Genomic DNA, 16,134 nt, shown 5'->3' with positions numbered 1-16,134 from the left:
AGACTAGTACAACCACTCTGGAAAAAAATTTGGAGGCTACTTAAAAAGCTGGACATCGATCTACCATTTGATCCAGCAATACCACTCTTGGGGATATACCCAAAAGACTGTTACTCCAGAGGCACCTGCACATCCATGTTTATTGCGGCACTATTCACAATAGCCAAGTTATGGAAACAGCCAAGATGCCCCACCACTGACGAATGGATTAAGAAAATGTGGTATCTATACACAATGGAATTTTATGCAGCCATGAAGAAGAAGGAAATGTTATCATTCGCTGGTAAATGGATGGAATTGGAGAACATCATTCTGAGTGAGGTTAGCCTGGCTCAAAAAACCAAAAATCGTATGTTCTCCCTCATATGTGGACATTAGATCAAGGGCAAACACAACAAGGGGATTGGACTATGAGCACATGATAAAAGCGAGAGCACACAAGAGAGGGGTGAGGATAGGTAAGACACCTAAAAAACTAGCTAGCATTTGTTGCCCTTAACACAGAGAAACTAAAGCAGATACCTTAAAGCAACTGAGGCCAATAGGAAAAGGGGAACAGGTACTAGAGAAAAGGTTAGATCAAAAAGAATTAACCTAGAAGGTAACACCCACGCACAGGAAATCAATGTGAGTCAATGCCCTGTATAGCTATCCTTATCTCAACCAGCAAAAACCCTTGTTCCTTCCTATTATTGCTTATACTCTCTCTACAACAAAATTAGAAATAAGGGCAAAATAGTTTCTGCTGGGTATTGAGGGGGCGGGAGAGGGAGGGGGCGGAGTGGGTGGTAAGGGAGGGGGTGGGGGCAGGGGAGAGAAATGAACCAAGCCTTGTATGCACATATGAATAATAAAAGAAAAATGAAAAAAAAAAAGAAATGCTTCAAAAAATAAACTTAATTATAATGGAACTCTCAAACCCTTTAACATGTCGTCAAAAGTAAACTTGAGGAAGTTTGAAACAAAATGCCCTTTATCAAATGATGTCCTTTGTGACAGCATCATTTTGCAAAATTAAACATATAAGACAATGACAACTTTTTAAGCTAGATAGGCCATTTTAATGATATAGAAGATTCAACTCTTTGTACAGATGTAGAATCCACTTATGGCTTTATCAATTACAATCTATGATTATTATATTGTTTGAAGTGACAGATGAGAAAAATGAAGCTAATGAAACACTGTGAGACAAATACCATGCCAAAGAGAAAAGGCCATCTTCTGGAAAGGGTGATAGTCTACCATCTGTCCCTCTGTCACTCAGCGACAATTACAAATACTCCATCAATTTCCTGATAGGTAGAGATGATAAATGAGGCAATGCCTCTTTTTCAGATTCTGATGTTCTTTCTGATCTAATCTGAGGTTTAACAGATGACTCAAAGAAAGACCCGGAGTTCAACAAGCTTATTAATTTATCATGCTGTGCAGATTGAGGAAGGGCTGAGCCCAAAACCGCAACTAGGAATGGTTCAGCTGCATTGAACCAAGTCATATCATAAAGGTGTTCTCTCAGAATGGTCAGATTTCAAATTCAGCAACTTGGATCACTACCAGCTTCATCCTTAAAAGTCATTTCAATAATAAACTAATGATGAAACTACTACCACAAATAACATTACCCTTTCAATCCAAGATGAAAGAGAGGTAACAGTCAGAGCTGGAACTCCTGAGTTTTTGAGTGGCTTCCACAGCCGTGGAGGACAAGGTACATCATATTCCAGAGCAGGAGAGTAAGCATTCTCTTCAAACATACTAACTTACGCTTAAGAAAAAAATACATGCAAAGCTGAATACATGGGTAAAAAGAAAAAGGATAGAAAGATACATGTATTGTAACACTAGAGAAAAGAAGGGGGGGAATGGCTGCATTAATATTACATTAGGTAGGTTTTCACAGCAAAGAATATGACCAAGGACAAGGAAGGTCATTTAATAATAATAAAGGAGGAGTCAATTAATCAAAAGGATCTAATAATCCTTAGCATTTATATAAACACCTAACATCACGGCTTAAAGCTACCTGAAACAAAAGCTGATGAAACTGCCAGCAGAAGTGGACAGATCTGCCATTACAGAGACTTCGAAACCCTGTTCAAACCATTCCGGGAATGGGGAAAGGGAGATAAAGGAGAACGATGAAGGGGGTGAGTTCAACTATGATATATTGAAGAACTTTTGGAAATGTCACAACATACCCCCAGCACAATAATAAAATAAATTTTAAAAAATTTTTAAATAACAGAAAAAAAGCCCTCTCAAAAATTGTGAGAACAAGGAATGAGAACTCCAGCAAGGACACAGAAACGAGAAAACTTCTGAGGCAGCGGACAGGCTTGCCATCTTGATCATGGTGTCGGTGTCAGGAGCAGGAGCACATGTCTTATCAAATCATAATGGAAAAAAGTGTCATTTAATGTATGAGTCACACCTTGATGTTCTTTAGAAGAAAAAGATGTTCCTAATTCTTCCAAGTGAAAGAAGTTGTCCAACTTATTTTTATTTTTTAATTTTTGCAGTACCGGGGACTGAACTCATCTCCTTCCTTCTATTTTACGCTTCCAGTTACTGCTGGGATGACAGGCATGGAACATCATGCCCAGCGTTTTGGTTGTTTTTGTTAACTGTTGTGCTCCGTGGGGGTACACTGTGGCATTTATAAAAATTCTTACAATGTATCAAATATATCATACTTGAATTCACCCCCTCCACCACTTGGGATGACAGGTGCACACCACCACACCCAGCTATTGGTTGAGGTGAGATCTCATGAGCATTTTGCCTGGGCTGCCTTGACTGCAAACCCACAATCTGAGCCTCCCAAGTAGCTAGGATTGCAGGTGTGAGCCATCAGTACCTAGCTCAATTTCTAATTAACAGTAAGACAGATGTAGTGAACAATGACGTTACATAACACACTATGAACTTTAACCAAAACACAGATTCTATGATACTAGTTTAAAAGAAAAAAAATCTAGCCACAAACTATAACTGATACAGCTAAAACCAAAGGAAGGATAAAAAGTAAAGGAATAACAAATAAAAATATTAGGACTAAACGGGACAGGAAGACAAAAAAAAATGAGGAAATAAACAGAACTATAATACTACCAGTAGCTACTTGAAAACAGCAAAAAAATAATTTCCAGAAAACTCTCCACTAAGCAGAAGAGAATCAAGGAGAAATAAAATGCTTCAATAGTCTTAATGAGACTAAAATTTTTTAAAATCTTCCCACAGACAAAATTAAGGACCAGATGAGTTTTACATGCAGGTTCTTTAAAAATGTCAAAGAGGAACTGAGGTGTAGTTCACTTGTCGTGGCATGTCAGATGCTGTGGGTTTCATCCCCAGAACTGCCAAATTTTTTTAACAAAAAGATAGTCCTCATGTTGTACAAATCTTTCAGAAAATAGTAAAAAGGAAAAATAGTTTCTAATTCATTGTATTTGCATAATCCCGGTGCAACTAGGCAAGAAGGATACAGCAAAGGAAAGGTGAAACTGTACCAGCCATGAACTCAGATGCTTTGACACTGAGCAGCACACGAGCAAATGGTGTGGAAAAGATAGTGTACGATGGACAGCGAGCATAGCTTGCCAGCAACAGTTCAACTAAGGAAAAAAATAAATGTAATCCCACTGAAAGATTTAAATTGCATGAGTATGTCAAAATTCTTGAGAAATTATAAATTGAAACTTCTGTAACTAAAAAAGATTATTACACATCTAGAGCAAATGTCACATTCAATAAGAAAATGTTAGAATCAGACTTTAGGTTAAAAAGGAAAAAGGGAGTTACTACCACTACGTGTGTCCAAAATTCTTGTAGAAATGGACGAGTGTGCAACAATAACAACAACAACAAAAAACCTGACCAAGAGTTAGAAAAGTATCAAATAAACTCCAAGAAAGTAAAAAAGAAATAATAAAAACAAAAAACTGACATTAGTAAAATATAAATGAAGGAAAAACAAAACCAAAAGTCAAATTCATAGAAATACAAGCTGAAAGAAAGAAAACGATGATAAAGAAAAACAATAGATACAAGTAAGCAATGTTAGAAATGAAAAGGAAATATAGTCACAGATAAAATAAAATTTCTTTTAAAATCATAAAGGAGTATTACGTGGTAAAGCACCACGTATAGAAACACAACTAATTAGGTAATCTCTACACAATGTAGCTAAATGTACTCAATTATAACTTTATACACAATTTTGTCAATTACACTTCAATAAAGGTAAAAATGGTAAGACTCAATTTCAAGTTCTGTATCCTTTTACTACAAAGAAAATAATTTACCCCAAAAACACTGTGGAGAACTTACAAATTTATTGATGCATTAAGTATAACCTTCAAGGAAGAAATAATAAGTATTTTATAAGAACTGAAAAGAAAGAAATAGCCAGATGCAGTGGTTCACATCTGTAATCACAGCTACTTGGGAGACAGAGATCAGGAGGATCCCAGTTCAAAGCCAGTCCAGCCAAGAAGGTATCAAGATTGTATCACAATCAATAAGTTGGGAATGGTGGCACACAGCTACCATCCCAGCTACATGTGATGGTAATAGCTAGAATGATCACTGTCTGAGCACAGTAAGAGGTAAAAATGTAACACCTGACCTGAAAAATAACTAAAGTAAACAAGGGCTGGGGTGTGGCTCAAGTGGTAGAGCATCTGCCTAGGAAGTGCAAGGGCTTGTTTCACATTTGTGAGACCTTGAGATCAAATCCCAGTAGCACCAAAAAAAGAAGAAATAGAAAAATTAACCAATTTACATATAAAACTAATCAATCTTAAGGAAATTAGGAAAATCCTAAGATAATTGTGAAACAAATCATGACCAAATAACTCTAAAATTAGAAAAATTAAAATAATATATAAATAGTAGCCTTTTTCAATAAAATTTTTCTGGAAAATGGATTTTGCTTTGATTAAAGCATTCTTAAGATAGAGAACAATCTAGTAAAACTAGGGATAAAAGGGAACTTCCTTAACTTGAAAGATTTACAAAACCCTATAAATTGGTTAAATAAAAGCTGCAAATTTTTAAAAAGGGTAAAATAAAAAGTCTTAATTTTACCTAGCTTACAATGCTAAAGTTTCTGAACTAGCTACCTCTGTACACCTAGTATCACTTTGTACTCTAAACAATGCAGCTTATTAGCACAAGTGAAAATCTGTGAAGAGTCAACTATCCATGCCTTAATTCTGTTTGGGGCTGAGTCTACAACCCCAAGTGTGCAAGCACCTATCTGAACCATCTGATCAAAGTGGCCCTAAAGAGAACCTAGTATTTGTCTCTGTGGTATCAAATGACACTGTAACACAGACCCTACGTTTATCTAGTTTTAACCTAGATTTTTAAAATAATGGATAGGCTAATGAAGTCTGCTGACCAACCCGGCACAATCTCCATTTTGTGTTACTCTGTGGGATTTTTAAGATGTTTTTGCTTTTGCTCCACACATATAGTCAAAATGAACAGCTTCTTCCTGATCTTTCCCCATCTCTTCCCAGTCCAGAGAAAACCACTGCAGCTGATTACTTTGTCTTTTTCTCCCTGTTCCTTCATGCACATTTTGCAGCTATCTCTTAATCGTTCAGTTGACTGAGTTGGCACCACGGAGCATAAAGTCTTGGCTCTGTTCTTGTGCCTGGTCCCACCACCCATACTTTGTATCACTCCATCCTCCAAAATATGAAAAAGAAAACAGGGTTCTTATCTTATCTAGGGTAGGAATATGGAGTTAGCTACATTAATATCTGATGCTGAAATACTTTGTATCAAAAAGTATTTTGAGAGAGAAAACTAGGTTGTGTTACTGTAAAAATTTTTTCTGATACAACAGATATGCCCTCTCTGCCAATGGCAAGGGGAGTCAATGACAAAAAAATAACTATTACTGAAATTCACTAGTTCTGGTGAGAAATAAACATTCTCTGTTCACCTAACTTGGAACTAAAATAGAAATTGAATTTCAAATGAAGAAAAATTCCTATTCATAAACTATTAAAAAAAACTTTCACTTTTTTACTTCTCCCCAACTGAAATTGTTTTTCAAGATTATGTACACATAAAATATCTACATAAAAAGCACGTTACAAAAACTCAAAGTAAAAGCAGCCTAAGCTGTGTAAATATGCCTCATCAGAACCTTGCTTCCTGTGCTTCTGTGAACTAATCACACAGTTGCTCCGGTTTTTAATCCTGTCCTGCCACCATTCTGCAAATTTTCACAAAGGACACAAAAGAGTCAGGGTACAGTGTTAACTTGTATCCTGGTGATATGTAAAAGTAGCCAACATTCCTAACTAGTCCAAGTTAATAGCATCTAGAACTTAAGGGTTTTATGTATTTTATAAGACAATAGTGTTCACATATGTAGCAAATTTCTCAAAGGCAATGGTTAAACTGTAAGTAGCTGCAAAATAAGGTCCTAATTTTTAATGGTTAAAATGTTAGCTAGAAATATTTCATTCTAATGCTCAAAAAAAGAGATGCCCAAAGGAAAAAAGTCTTTTTTTTTTAATTTTATTATTCATATGTGCATACAAGGCTTGGGTCATTTCTCCCCCCTGCCCCCACCCCCTCCCTTACCACCCACTCCGCCCCCTCTCTCCCCCCACCCCCTCAATACCCAGCAGAAACTATTTTGCCCTTAAAAAGTCTTAATTATTATAAGTAACGTGTCAAATTAGTCAGCCAAAATAACAGAAAAGTTATTGAGTGGAAAGGTCACATAACATTGACAGACAAGTGTAAGTGAAGTAATATTTCAAAATTATTAATGTGATTATCTTTTTGGCCTTTCTTCTCACAATGGTTTTTCCCCCACAAAATCTAATTACAGAAACGTTTAGAATGTTCTGAAATTGATGAAAAAGGCATCCCATAATAATCAACTTTATATACGCAAAATGCAAGACTGTGTACAAAGGCTTATATACCAGGCTGTTATCCTGAGATGTAATCGATTCATCTTGTCTTTTAAGGTTGTCACTAATCAACCTTGGAGGATTCGAATTATAGCATATACATCAGTGTACAGAGGGCTGAAAAAAAAAAAAAAGAAACTTGTGGGGTGGAATGGGATTCTCTTTCCCAGTGTTAAGACTTGATTACATCATGACAGCAAGGAAGAGGGGATGTTAAGATCTTGCTCCTTTCTAGCCAAAAAAATGTGGAGATGGAAGGAGGCAAGTTTAAAAAAAAAAAAATAAAGGCATCGGAAAGAAGGTAAGTGTGCTTGCTAAGTGAGGGTCCTGCCAAAGGTGGCGTTTCCCAATAAAAACTGTCTCCTCAGCTGCCCATGGCACAACGTGAGGTCATGATCATGATCTCATCAACAGAACCATGCTATGTGGTCAGGACGGGATTGTGTGGTTTTGCCTCCCAAGATGCCCAGTTCCTATATGGGAGAGAGGAAGAAAAGAGCAAGCTCTCTCAAGTCTCTTCTTATAAATAAGAAACTCCTTACCTCCCAAATACTGAGATTGCAGATTTAGCATGAATTAGAAGAGAACAGAAACATTCAGTCCACAGCAAGGACCAAGCATTTTTATTCAAAAGAGGCAGGATACCAAGGGAACCATTTTAATTATTAGATCAAACTAAGGTTTAAAACAAACCAGTTACCTATATTTTTATACCAATGCATACGACTTAAAGCAGCCATAGATACAGGGCTACATATTCTTTGTACAACCATAGCTGTAATGTGAGTAAGCTTATACCATGCCAGCAATTTAAAAGTTAGAGGAAATACATTATGTTAATAATCAGCTACACACGTCTGCATCAGACACCAAGTACATGTACATATTCACACCCACCCTATATACATTCTCCCATACCACTAAAGAGAAAGTGAAGGCAATGGAAGCTATAGCCTAAAAGAAAGAGTGAGATGTTTTAAAAACATTTCTCAAACTGATCTAAACTCACTACCCTCACTGAAGTATGATGTGAAAAATTTTTTTTAGATTTCTTTTAAATTAAGTCAAATGACTTCATTTGACTTGATTTTGTGTTGAAAGGTAAACATTAAGTTTTCTAATATGATTATAAAAAGGGAGTAAATAGTTCTGCTTCTACAAATAAAGATAAGAAGGAGTCATCTGCACTTCCCAAATGGTTGTCACTTCTGGGAACCATCCCGTCATACTTCCTCCACAGCAATGCCAGGCACACGTTGACCACAGAGCAGCTGAAATTTCATTAAATACAGTGTCATGTTTATAGTTTCACTAATTTTAAACTTCTCCTACCAATCACCCAATCAGCATAATTATCCCAGGGATAAATACTAATTTGGTAAAATCACATTTGAATGCCTGCATCCAAAATCCTGTTCATACCTTTCAGAAATCAAATGAAATTAACCATTATTGTATTTAAGTACATAGTGAAACAAACAGAACTTGTATAATTTGCATGCAAAGCAAAGGGATATTACCAACAGACATACACAGATGCAAAATTGAAAAAAAAAAAAACAAAAAAACTTTTTTAATTTCTCTCTCCATACAGGACTGAATGTAATTCTGGCATCTTACAACAACGAAATACTATCTGCCTCTTTACACAGTGTGAAAACAGGACCACAAAGAAATCAAGCATTAAAACTAGTATCTTGTTTCTCTTACAATGTTTGTAAAAATATAAATTTTAGAGTATATTTATAACTAGCACTCATTTTTTACTTTTAAAAATCTCATACTTTTATCATTTGAATTCTAAGATGATTAAAAAAAAATCAAACATATAACAGTTCTTTTGTGAGGAGTCAAGAAATACTAGAAAAAATTTCCAGTTAAATAAAAATACAAAACAACAAAGCTTTCTTTCTCAGCAGCCACGTACCATGTTTAACAGGCTTAGAATAAAATGTGTCAAAGGTCAGGAGTAAGTTATCTGAAATGTCAAGTGCATAGGGTCAAAGGTACAATTTTATTAGGTCAGAGGTGATATAAATAAAATCTTATATGCCAAAGAAGAAGGGTCACAGACAAGGTGTATATAATATAAAGACATCGCAGATGACAAGTAATAACTCTAAGTAGAACATGTATGTTTACTATAGATACCTTCACTGATTAAAAATGAAACATACACGTGAGTAATATAAAATAGCTTTTCTCTATCACATAACTCAAGACGCTCAGTTGCACACTTGTTTTTAGGAAGGGGATTTCACTAAGAATAACTACATGAGTTAAGTAAAAACTTTAAGAAAATTTAGTCCCTCTGAACAGAAAGAGTATATAAAATGAACTCATCAAATTTCAAACCATAGTGACTACAGATCACTAAGACAGCCACAAAAATTAGATACTATTGCACAGTATTCTTTCAGTGAATAAATCTATTATCTTTTAATTTTTTTAATTGAAATAAAAATACATAAAGGTCATACTTCAGTTTAAATTACAATTTTTTTTCAGTGCTTGGGATTGAACCCAAGGCTTGTATGTGCTAGGTTAAGTGGTTTACCACTGAGCTCCAACCCAGAAAACTTCAAAAAATTTCATCAGTTAATAATACACTTAGCTTTGTTATTAAGAGAACCTAATTACAAATAATTTTCATAAAAGGGAAACTTTCCTTTTTAATGGAAATTATTATTGTATAACTGAGGTGGTAATCCTCACCGTAAAATAAATTCTTTCATTTATAAAAATGGAAGTTTTACTTTGGGTACCAGTGGCTCCTGTCTGTAATTCTAACTACTTGGGAGGTTGAGATCAGGAAGATGATGGTTTGAGCCTAGCTCTGGGCAAATAGTTCTCAAGACCCTATCTTCAAAATAATCAGAGCTAAATAACTACAGCTGTGGCTCAAGTGGTATAGAGGCTGCTTTGCAATTGTGGAGTTCAAACTCCAGTCCGACACAAAAAAAAGAAGGAATATTTTTAAATCAGATGACTCTTGTTCTAAGAGTCATCAGGTAGAACAGAGAAGTTCATAAAAGATTTAAGTAAAAAAAAAGTTCCACTCCACTTTCTCTTAAAATACTCATAGAATTTGAGTAAAAGGCAAAAAAATTATTTGAGGTTAACTAAATAGGTTATCAGTTCCGTGTTCCATTTTACTTTTCATAAAAGCATTTAGAATGTACAAAGGACAAATTCAGCAGCACACTCCAGGGCTATCAACAAGCCACTGCATTAGCCTGCTATGTGTCAAACCCTATGCCAAACAGGTACACAGAGAAAACGAACACAGGACGTTTAACTCCAGCAGCAGAGAGCTGGCTTAGATGGACTATTCTGCCAGCTCCAAAACTTGCATGAAATACACAAAGCAACTATCTGAGGGTATCAAGGAATGGCCAGAACTTGAGAGACAAGATCTCTACAGCAGAGAGCATGTGAAGAATGGGCTCCACATCTACCCTGGACTTTTCCTGGAGGGCTAATGCCAGTTTGGGGTCTGGAAGGACAGTGCAGGCTGAAGACGGCAAACTTAGTGGGCTGAGACAGAATGTGGAGTTCAGAGCTATCAAAGTTGAACCTGAAGGGCAAGTCCTCAAAGTGAACCATACAACAGGGTACCATTTCCCCTCAAGCACTGGTCATATCCAGAAACCCTGGGTAAAGTTTAAGAAGCCAACCACAGAATGACCTCTGTCCTGACAGTTTTCATCCCAGAGTGAAGTTTCATCTCCTGGAATCTCCCAGGGCACCTAGCATAAGCCAGCTTCCACACACACTCCCCAGGGTGTGTTTCCCCTCTTCTAACAAGTCAATAAACCAAATTTTATCCAACTACAGATGTGTTCCTGATGGTCTCTGCCTGAAGGGTATCACCAAAAATCTAAGAAAATAATTAACTACAGTTTCACATCAACAAAAAGATTAGTGTTGATTAAATCTGTTTAAAGATAAGTGAAAGTCAGACACCAAAGAGTACATATTGTATGAGATAACTTACATGGAGTACAAGAACAGGCAGGACTAATTAATGGTACTAAAGTCAGTATAGTTACCTTTGAGAACATTACTGGAGGGGGCAAAAGAGAAGCACCTGGGGTGTAGGAAGTTATCAATGTCTTCATCTAGGTGGTGTTTTCTCTGGAAGCACACATGCACAAAAGACACCTCCTTATGCTTGAGATTTGTGCACACTACTAATGCATGACTTAGCTAAAAACAGAAGGTGAACACACATTCTCATCTGCACACAGGTACTTCCCTCAAAGAACCCACAATAATCTTTTCTGGACATCTTAGAAGATGTTTGACAAACATGAATTTGCCATTCTTGAATAGCTTTAGAAATTTTCTATAATTTATAGATTATCAATCCAGTAACAATTGAATGGCAAATATTTATAAACCTTTATTCAACTGAAAGTTTCATGTAAACAATAATCATAGATAAACAATGTATTTCCAAAAATTTGTAAGTGGTTCACTAATCCAAAATTATCCATTTGTATGAAATATATAACTGTCTGTTTTCCAAGAAATTAGGCACATCATTTATTCTTACCATGCATTATTAAAATTTTATGTAAATAACAGCATTAAGTTTTTCTTTCTATGGTTCTTAAGATAATGACATACTTACATACTATACTGTGGCCATTACTAAGAATAGTTTTAACTAATCACAGAAATACATGTGAGCACAGAATTCTTTACATTATCAGAGCACATCTGAGGCACATAATGAACAAAAGCAAAGCTCACCACTTCCTCATCGGACAGCTCGCGGCCTTGGATGGAGCTATTCTCTCTCACAGCTTGCTGATGTTTTTTCCCTTTAATGTGGCTAAAGAGATACACCTCGGAAGAGATCTAAAAGAACAAAATCAAAGCAATAAAATCAATAAAATGCTGTATCTCATTTTAAGCATTAAACACTCAATCCAGTATACCATATACAAAGTGAGATCACTCTAGCATTTACATATTGGGTTTAAAATATTATCCTTAGGTCACAATTCTGAGAATTCTCTAGAAGACACAAGATCAAAAATGCCATGGGCTGGGTGTAATGGCTCACACCTGTAACCCCAGCTACTTAGGAGGCAGAGATTGGGACTGTCATGGTTTGAGGCCAGGCTGGGCAGAAAAGTTAGCAAGATCCACATCTCAACAAATAAGCCACATGTGGTGGTTCATGCCTATAATCCCAGCTATGTGGGAGGCATAGGTAGGAGGATCATAGTCTGAAGATAGTTGGGCAAAACCATGAAACCCCATCTGAGAAACAGAAAAGCAGAAAGGGCTTGGGAGTGTTGCTCAAGTGGCAGAGCACCGGTCTAGCCATCATAAGGCCCTGAGTTCAAAACCCAGTACCACCTTGTCCCCCGCCCACCAAAAAAAGACATGTTATACATCATAGCCAACCCAACAGGAAATCATTTCCTCAAAGTCTGAAGGTCCAAGCCTCAGCACTGAAAGTGCTGCTTCTGGCTTTATACTGATTTGGGCAGTCATTAAACAGGTAATGTCCAGGTTAGTAGCAGCTGCATGCTTGCATTGCGCACTAACACTCCTGAAAGCTATCAGCTATGCAGAAGCTTCCCACTCAACACCCTGAAAGAACTGCACAGCACTCATCAGATGGCTTAGTGCAGAGTTTGAAAGACTGCAAGATGTATTTCCACGGTTCATAAACTAGTAATCAGTGCCACTGCACAGTGTCCACAGACAACCTACCAGCACATTGCAGAGAGAACACTGCTTCTTTCTTTCATAGGGGGTGAGTCTGGGGGCGTAATCAGTGCTGGCATGTCGCCCACTGCTTAGCTCTGCAGCCTTTTCTTTCCTTTGTTCAATCTGTTCCATGTGCCTTCGGATGCTCTCATCATGCTGCAGACAAAGTCCAAGGGCAAGAAATTCAGAAGGTATTCAAACTACACTAGGACTTCAGAAAATCCTATTTCCATTAAAGCTTCTAAAGTGATAGGAGAATGGTTTGTTTTAAAGTTAGCATGCGCAGTGACGATGGAGGTTTACATTAAAGCCCTTTAATAGTCCCCACATGCATAAGGTTCTTAGAGTGGACCACAAAGGTGTGGGAGTGGTTCCCTAGTCAAATGGATTTGGAAAACACAAAGACAAAGCTGAAGAGGTTTCTAGCATAGAGTCCCTAGCATGTCACTGCGCTCTACTTGACAGGAGGCATCGTCATAGTGTGGGTGAGATCCACTCCTGACCCCGCTGGGGAGAGCCTGCCTGCTCACAGCTAGGCTCACACTCAGTCACACAGTGGGCAGGGCTTATTGTGAGACCCCTGCCTGTGCCTGCTCCACTGCACTCCTTCTTCACCACCAGTGATCACCCCTTTCAGGAAAAGATGTTGTAAAGCTCTTTCAGACTTAAGCCCTGTGCTCACACTATCATCTCACCAGCTGGACACACTCCACATCCCACTCAACTGCATGCTCTCCTACCCACTTGACTTGTCCTCTCAACAGCCAGCACAAGAATTACTCTCTGAACACCACCGCTCCATTAGCTCCACTGTGCTTCCTTAGCAAGCCCATGTGTACTTCTTGTCTACATGGTAGTTATCTGCTTAGCATCGGTATCTCGCACTGGAGTACATGTTTCCTGAAAATTGGAATCTTTTCTAACTTATCAATTTTTGGTGCATTAAATTTAAACAGTGAACTGGGTGTGGTGGTTCACATCTATAATCCCAGCTACTTGGAAGGTTGAGATCAGGAGGATTGCAGATAAAGGCCATCCCAGGCAAAAAGATAGCAAGACCCTATCTTAACAAGTAAGCCGAGCACACTGGTTAACACCTCTATCTGTGTGGGAGACTGTAGATAGGAGAATCGTGATTCAAGGCCAGCCCCAGCAAAAATGTGAGACTTTATCCAAAAAAGGTAACTAAAGCAAAAGAAAGGGGCTGTGTCTGGGAGCAAGAGTCACATGGTGGAGTTCAAAACCCCAGTATCGCCAAAAAAATTAAACAAATGGTAAATTCCCAAGACCATAAAAATAATAAAATATGATGGTCTACCTTAATAGGTTACTATTCCTGTAAGGAGCCAATATGTAAATAACTGTGATACAATGTGAAATATCTGTACGCTGGAAACTATTTATGTTATAATGATAAAAATTTTCTAGAAAATATCAGTTTATCATAATCTCCCATACTAGAACTGTGCAATTCATAAGCACTGAGATCAAGTAAAACAGCATATAAGAAACATCTCTTGTCTCTAAATGATTAAAATCTATGAGTATCAGAAGCTTAGCAGTGATGGCTTAAGTCACTAATGAACTGCTTAGAAAGCAGAAAATACTAAACACCTTTATTTTTTCCACAATGGTTCCTTCTACTGTATCAAAATAAATTTAGTTTCCAGATTTGAAACATTCATAGCCAATTACATAAGATTTGCTGTTTAAAGATGAAGAATACAAATTTTTGTTGCACAGATAAAAATGTTAATGCCATGCCCCACTGCAAGTTCTAAAGTATCACATTGAACATGACATCCCGACCTTGAGCTGGATTTTCTTCTGCAGCTCCTCCATGGCCTCCTGCTGGGCAGCCGTGAGTGCTGCCAGTCGTTCTTCCCTGTCTCTGCAAGAAGACAGTCAAAACTGAAAACTGCTGGCAGTGGCAATCTCAAGGTTAAAGTACAATCAGCACCTACTATATCTCAGGTATATTGTTTATTAAATATTTGGAAAGTGACAGAGGGTATTTGTTTGCTTGCTTGTTTTTGGTGCTGGGAAAACAGAGAGCTATGAAAATGGTTTTTTCAACCCAACATGGATTTAAATATTAGCTTTGGGACTGTCATTTAAATACAGTATGCTAGAAACACACACTTGTGTTTGTTCCCTTGTCAAGTCCTATTAAAACCACAAGAAAAGAAAAGGCATGAACTCAGAGGCTGGCAGAGAAAACAGTCATAAGCCATGGCACATGTCAGAAGCTGAAAAGCAAACCTGAGAAAGCTGAAATCTAAACTTTAAGGGGGAAACAATATGGAAGGTAGTTCTATCAACAGAATTCCCTAAAAGCTGAGAAACTAGAGGAACTACTTATGAAGCAAGAGATAAAGTCTTAAGGTAAAAGGAAGCAGAATAGTAAAGTCTTAACAGAAACAATGGCTTTCCTCCCAAATCTGATAAAAGGCTGAGGGGCAGGACAAGCAAGCCCCTGCTTCAGGACAGCAGGCATGATGGGGGTGAGCTACTGGTTCCAAAGAGGAGTTTAAGCGAACACTACATACTGAATGGTGAGCCACGTGCAACTCACACAGCACTGACAGCCAGGGTTATACACCATTCTCCCCTCAGAGAAGCCCAGGAGAAAAGGTGAACTGAAAGATACTTGGCGGGGGGGGGGGGGGGGGGCGCTCCAAACAAATGGTGGGTTTTCCACACTTCACCCATGAGACTGGTTACTTCAGTTAAGTCCTGCCCGCCAAGTTAGAGCACTCAAACAGCTTCTGAGCATTTCATTCTTAAAAAGAATAGACACAAGAAAAAAAGAGAAAGGGAAAACAAAGAAAGAAGACAAAGCCAGTGATCACCATATATTAAAGAAAATAACTAATATGAATACAGAGACCAAACTCAACAGAGAGCTGATGCAAAAGAAAAAGAAAAACGTGAAAATAGAAGAGACTTTTAAAAGGACTATAGACTATAAATAACATCTTGAAAAGAAAAGAATATGCTGTACCCATGAAACAAAAACAAAATGCTACTTATAAGAATGGAATAATTAGAGAAAAAAGGCGTTTATAAATTTAAAATAAGGGAGAAATTTTACAAATCATTAGAAAATTTGAAAAATAAGACTAAGCAAGTCTTCTACAAAGTAGAATGAAAATTCATAAATGCCAAAGAAGAAAATTAAGAGATTCAAGATGTCTGACATGTACTAGGAAGGATTCAAATATACCGGTGTGTAGAGAAGAAAATGTGGGGGAAGAAATAAAAAGTTTAAAAATTCCGAAGTACTTCACAGAACTCATGGGATGAGCTTCCAGATTAAAAGGACCCACGATCATCATGACTAGCAATCCAAAACACCAGGAACTGGTATTTCTGAAAATATAAGAACCATAAAAATTAAATTTCAACAGCAAACTAAAAGCCAATTTTCTAGAAACCAGAAGTCAATTAATGCCTT

The 16,134-nt window shown here is 37.3% G+C and overlaps 1 protein-coding gene across 2 annotated transcripts in view; it reads right to left on the bottom strand.

Annotated features, from left to right (window-relative positions):
• The window catches only part of Scaper (S-phase cyclin A associated protein in the ER), a 477,645-nt gene that overhangs the window by 271,796 nt on the left and 189,715 nt on the right, over positions 1-16,134 (bottom strand). For both annotated transcript variants that reach the window (XM_074061919.1, XM_074061920.1), the window contains exons 18-20: positions 14,487-14,568; positions 12,681-12,833; positions 11,706-11,813 (exon numbers count right to left, since the gene is read on the bottom strand). In XM_074061919.1, coding sequence (XP_073918020.1) covers positions 11,706-11,813; positions 12,681-12,833; positions 14,487-14,568 — 343 coding nt within the window. The remainder of the gene's footprint in view (positions 1-11,705; positions 11,814-12,680; positions 12,834-14,486; positions 14,569-16,134) is intronic.

Source organism: Castor canadensis, chromosome 19 (genome assembly GCF_047511655.1).
Source record: "Castor canadensis chromosome 19, mCasCan1.hap1v2, whole genome shotgun sequence".
NCBI lineage: Eukaryota > Metazoa > Chordata > Mammalia > Rodentia > Castoridae > Castor > Castor canadensis.
The sequence above is the reverse complement of the archived record's forward strand: the minus strand, read 5'-3'. Positions and strand labels throughout refer to the sequence as shown.